Here is a 6,143-nt window from a genome sequence, read left to right as displayed (position 1 = left end):
CCTACAGCGGGTTAAAGGTTTTTGTGGATAGAGTAGGTAACCAGACAAGTTTTCTTCTCTTGTTTTTCCATTCTGGTTATAGGAGATTGAGATAAAGCATATAACAAATGAGACCACTGCAGATAGTAGTAAGAAAAAAGAGAAAACTTCAGTAGATACTCCCTTAGGAATAGAGTGGTCGAGGTAGATCTCTCTGAGCTTAGTCGCTCAGTCGTGTCTGACTCTTTGTGACCCCATAGACTGTAGCCCGCCAGGCTCCTCTGTCCATGGGGATTCTCCAGGCAAGAATACTGGAGTGGATTGCCATGCCCTTCCTCAGTGAACTTCCCAACCTAGGATCGAACCCAGGTCTCCCGCATTGCGAGTGGATTCTTTACCAGCTGAGCCACCAGGGAAGCCCTTCTCTGGGGAGGTGATATTGGACCCTTGCAAGCCTGAATGGAAGCAAAACTATAGATCCACATAGGGATTGTTTCCAAAGTATTTTCATCTGTATTCCCTCTTTTGTATACAAGTCCTTATATCAACCCCAAAAGGAAAGGAGAGCTGATTCTTTTTGTTCCTATTTTGTAGATGAGGAGCCTGAGACTCAAAGATGTTAAATGACTTGCCAAGGTCCTTCCAAGAAGAGAGAAAACCAGTTTTCAGACTCATAACAGCTGATGATGTTACTGATTTTTAGAATCCAAACCGATGTACTTTATGAATGTGGACCCTGTTCACCAAGTCACATTACATTCAGAGGCCAAGTATTTAATCTATCACTCCAAGATGAGTTTCTTTCACTTGAAATTTAGATGCTATTGAAGCCTCATGATAATTCTGCCTAAGTATCATAATTCTACCTAACAGTCTCAGAACATAAGCAGAACCTGGACCATGGAAACCACAAGTTCTTGAGCATGTGGGCAGCCCAGACCAAGTCTGGCATTTTGCAGTGACTTTACTAGCGGTTCATACTCATGAGCTAGAGATGTGCTCAGGACTGAGTTACTGCATTTCCACAAGAAAGGAGTCTTCCACCATTACAAGATTCCTCCAGACGTCTCCTTGGTCACTTCAACAATTACTGCTAAATTCATGCTCTAAGGTGATGGTATTCCAGGACTTTCCACAGGAGTTGGAAATGATGAAGTTATATCTGCAAAATGGGGGACACCTGAATGCCAGAAAACCACTCAAAGTTGGAAAAATGTTTTCCATCACCTCATCCTGCCACTCAATTCCTGATAAAGAACTCAGAAATTAGCACTAAAACAAAGCAAAAAAGTTAGCGAAGAAAAAAAAAAAAACCAACAATCTCTCCATGTTCAGGTACTGAGCTCCTAATTGTATCTACTTGATTTTAAAGTATTCACATTTCTCATTATAAGAGCTTTACATGTATACAACCTATGAAAGACGTGCAATGTGGCTTGTATTGTAACTCAGGCAATTCAAAGATTTTATGAGCAATAATTCAGTTTATGTCATTGTTGTACCTTCCTCTCTGGAACACAAACTCAAGCAAGCTGGTCCCCAAGTAACTTTAGACAGACTTCTAGGTTGTCAATTTGAGGGAATGAAATAACAAACACATGGGCGTGCCCACATGTGGATGTGCACATGGTTACATCCACAAAGCCAAGTTCTGTTACTAGCATATACTATATATACACGTGTAGTTGCACTTGTACAACTGAACATATGTGAATGCTAGAATCTCAGCACTGGAGGCAAACAAAGTATAAAAGATAAAAATGAATCTAGAAATTAAAATGGCACAAGTAACTTGTTGGAGGTAAAAGTAAATTAAAACCAATCTCTGGAATGTGATTGTTCATATTAGGAACCTGAAAACATTTTACAGAAACTGAGAACAAAATCTGACAACAGAGTTTCATTTTAGGGGAATTTTATAGTAGTGGGTGGGTAAAACTTTAAAGTACAACAGATCTCACTTGGCCTTCAGGAGTTCCAGTAATTCCATGAAATGTCCTTGCAGTGCATTCCCACATGTGAATTATCTCTCAGAACTATTCAAAATGTGAAATTAGAATCTGGATGAGGATATATGTATTTCAGAAAAAGAAGTGCTGCCCAAATAACACGGAGCGATTTTCCCATGAAATAAGTTTCATGAAAATAGGTTTTTCTAGAAATGCTTCTTGTTTTTATTGACAGTGCAGACATAAAACACATCATACTGCAATTCCTAAATTGCAGCCATACCACTTATCAATGGCCAGTAAATTACTTCACTCTATGATAGATACAAATGCTCCATTCAAGTTCAGTTAATAGAATAGTGTCAGGATATCATGCAGACAGCTTGCATAAATACATGAGGAATAACAGCATACCCTCAGTAGCTTCTGTGGTGTTTAGGCATGAAAACTTTGTCTTATTCCAAACTTCAAAAGATGGAATAAAGAATGTTTTCATATAAAACACATTTAGAACAACTGTTTTTTTTTCTTTAAAAAAGCATCAAATCCAGCTGCAACATACACTCCAATTCATCTTTTTAGTTACAAAACCGGATAGATATGTATTCTTTTTCATCTAATGTGATGAGAAGTGAACATTTCAGTGATTTCTAATATCAAATCAATATCAAACAGCTACATTCAAAATAATGTATATTTGTAGTCAAAGGAAGAAAGACTTGGTACTTGATTTATCGGTTTCGTCTTTGGGCAGTATTTTTTTTTTTATCAGATAATTGAAAGTTATTTCACAGTATAAAATCTTGAATCAACACGCGTTTATTGTATGCCCCTCATTTCGAAATGTATTCGGACTAGAGGTACGGCAGGAATATTACTGCTTATCAAACAACTTTTCCAGAAATTTTAATGCACACATTTTCCAGATTTATATACTCTAAAATAAATTATTTTAAAAATGAAATTAAGAAAAAAGGCAGGGGAAGCCTAAAGTTTCTATTCTGCGCGAATAGCTTTCAGTATCTTCCAGGTGGGGGCAACAGTAAGTCAGTTTTGAGAGAAGAGAGAACGGGCTCTTGAAGCTCCCTGAGTCCAGTTACAGAAGATGAAATGACTTCCTGGTAGCAACATCGAGAATAAAGCGATCACAAGTTTCCAGGAGGTGGGACTTCTTGGACTCTGTCGGGCCACTAACAGAAGGATCTACCGCCCAGTGCGCTCCACCACCGTTCTGCTCGAAATAATCTGGAGGCAGATGAGGGCGCGCACGCGCGCTAAGCACCTGCTCAATTGCGCACGGATGCTGGGCCGTTGTTCTATCCAGCGTCCCCACGCGTGACGCCCCCCGAAGGTTGTACATCACTCTCAGCGATCCGGCTCACTCACCCTCCAGGACCTCCAGGGGGCAGGGAGACCTTTCTCTCACGTTCACATCTCATTCGTTCTTCCTCAGGACAACTCAGGTCCATTCACAACTGCTGCGGGTGTGCGCGCGCGCGCACCCATACGCTTAAAGAAACGCCCAAGTCACGGCAGTCAGAAAACCAGCTTCCAGGCGGGGCCATGGGTGTCCCACTCCTCTTTCCTCCTCTTTTTGCAAATCTTCGCACTCCGGAGAGGGTTGGTTGTGCATTCTGGCGTGGATGAGGGCGGTGCATGGAGGGGGCTGACCTTGAACAGTCCACGGAGACGCGACTCCCCACCAGCATCCCTGCTTCCTCGGTTTCCCTCTCTGGCCCAGCGCGAAGTGGACAGGAAAGGCCAGAGAGGCGGAAAACCACTGAGGAGTGGCCAGGCGGCGAGGGGGTGCGCGTCCGGGGCCAGAGGGGAGAGGGCGGAGAAGCTCAATCGCACGGGACCAGAGGCCCCCTCCATTAGGGCCGCGCGGGGCTGCAGGTGCGCGAGGGAGGCCAGGCGTGCGGCCCCGCTACGTGCCGCTCCTCCTCGCGCCGCTCGCCGCTGCCGCCGCCCGCGCCCTCGGGCCGCCACCGCCCCCGGCCGAGCCCGGGGCCGCGCCCTCGGGCCGGTACTTGAGCCAGCAGATGATCCAAGTGATGACGACCGAGAAGAGCGCCAGGATGCTGGCCACCGACAGGCAGATGGGCCCCACGGGCGAGGGCGAGGGCGAGCCGGCTGCGGGGGCTGCACCAGGGGGCGCCCCGCCCCCCGGGGGTGCCCCGCCGCCGCCGCCGTAGTGGTTGACGAAGATGAGGCCGGTGAAGAGCAGCACCACCATGGAGAGGAAGGAGAAGACGACGCACACGCAGCCGGCGGTGAGCGCGGCGCGCTTGCAGTTCTGACAGCTCTCGTAGTTGCCCGGCGCGCGCAGGCCGGCGCGGGCGCGTGGTCCTCCGGCCGCGTCCTCGGAGGACGGCGGCGGCGGCGGCGGGGCCGGGGCCGCGGCTGCCGACGGGGCCGAAGTGGGCGCTGGGCGGCGCGCGGGCAGCGGCGGGAGGCGGTCCTGGGGCAGCGGGTCGTGCGCTGCGCGGAGGGCCAGCGGGAAGGCCTCGGCGAGCTTGGTGTTGTTGGGCAGGCCGTGCACGCGGCTGTCGGGCAGCGGCGTGCGGTGGCGGCACACGGGGCAGGCGATGGCGCCGGGCGGGCCGTGCCAGGGCGGCGGGCGCGGCGTGCGCTCAGGCGCGGCGGCGGCGGCGGCGGCGCGGAGCTGCAGCTGGCTCAGGCACTCCTGGCAAAAGGTGTGCAGGCACGCCAGCAGCTTGGGCGCGCGCCGGTCTGCGTCGAAGTAGTTGTAGCAGATTTTGCACTCATAGTCCTCGAGCGGAGGGAGGACGGGGACCGTCACCGCTGCGCTCCGGGCTCCCGCGTCCCCGCCGTCCCGGGCTCGCGCCGCGGCGCCCCCTGCTCCGGTCGAGCTCCCGGGGCTGCTGGTTGGGCTCCGATCGCCGCCGCAGCCGCCGCCGCCGCTGTCGCTCGCCGGCGCTGCCATGGCATGATCCGCCCCTCATCGGGGGCAAGGTGAGGCTCCTTCCTCCCCCTGCGCCGCCGTCTCGGCTCCGGGCGGGGAGGAGGCGCTTCTGCCGCCCCCGTCCGGCTGCTGTCGCCTGGCGGGGGAGGCACCGCTGGCTGGGCCGGGCGGGGGCGCAGCGGCAGCCGCATCCCCCGCCCCCCCACTCCCCGGAGGAGGCGCGGGCGTCGCGGTCCCTCCCAGTCCCTGGGAGCCTGTCTGCTCAGTCCCCCTTGGGCCTCTCAAGGCGACTTCCCTGGCCGCTTTGGATGTCGTAATTGAGCGTAGAGGGCGGGTGGGGAGTTGGGGGGGGGGGGCGATGCGGCTTATGAAATTTGGGCTGCTTAAGGACCAGACGCCAGTGCAACACCCTCCTCACATTCGGAGGGGTGGTGGGAAACCTGGTCCTCCTTTTTCTTTCTCCCTCCCGCTCGCCCCCTCCCCCTACACCCTTGCCGTTTTGTGTTTCTCCTCTGGAGTCGGGGGCTGCGACCCGGGTGGAGCCTCCGCTCCCCCTGACCCCCCAGGAGCTCACCGGTGATGTAATACGGGACCCGTGCTGGGAGAGGAAGCGGCAGACTCCGCGGTGGCGGCAGCGGCGGTTCTTGTCCGTGAAAACCGTGATCTCATTTCTCCGTCCAAGGGCGAAAGTCAGTCATCGCCAAACCATTTACACTTTCCGCTTTTATTAGCAAAGCCCAGGCGGCCCTACAGCGTTCTTCTCAGCGTGGGAGCAGAGAGATGGCATTTTTCCTTTCAACCATCTAGAGGAAAATTTGGGAGCTGAAAAGTACGTTTTCCTCCCCTGAAATATCGCTTCCTGAAGAAGGCATGAAGACACAGACTCGCTGATTTCCTGACGCTGACCCTTAGGGATGGGTCGCTACTTGGTGGGTGTGCATGTGTTTACAGACCAGAGTGGGGAAATGTTATTGGCATAGAGGTTCACAGAATTTCAAGGTTCGGCTTAAATCCACCCCTGGCATCACTCCCCACCGTGGTCGACTTAAACTTGCAACACACACATGTAGAGAGCTGAAAACTCCATGAGTAACAGAAGACAGATCTTCTTGATGTTATTAATTAAAACCAAGAGAAGCCCATGTGAGCAGGTTAGGAAGAAGTAGCACTTCTTGAAGGAACACTCAGCAGGGTACGGGAATGGAAGATAGGCATCTGAGGGCTGATGCTCAAATATTCCTAATACGAAAGTTCTGTTCCTCTGTTTCTCCAGGTTGGTCCTCACTCTA

General features: G+C 51.7%; 1 protein-coding gene across 1 annotated transcript; it reads right to left on the bottom strand.

Moving 5' to 3' along the window:
* Window positions 1–1,950: 1,950 nt before the first annotated feature.
* LOC122426652 (RING finger protein 223-like) lies at window positions 1,951–5,930 on the bottom strand. Its single transcript, XM_043445739.1, has one exon. The coding sequence runs from the start codon at window positions 4,873–4,875 to the stop codon at window positions 3,856–3,858; it is 1,020 nt and encodes a 339-aa protein (XP_043301674.1). The 5' UTR covers window positions 4,876–5,930; the 3' UTR covers window positions 1,951–3,855.
* Between the last annotated feature and the right edge of the window lie 213 nt (window positions 5,931–6,143).

The sequence above is a fragment of the Cervus canadensis genome, chromosome 24 (genome assembly GCF_019320065.1).
Source record: "Cervus canadensis isolate Bull #8, Minnesota chromosome 24, ASM1932006v1, whole genome shotgun sequence".
NCBI lineage: Eukaryota > Metazoa > Chordata > Mammalia > Artiodactyla > Cervidae > Cervus > Cervus canadensis.
Note: the sequence above shows the minus strand (reverse complement) of the source record. Positions and strands in the feature narration are given on the sequence as shown.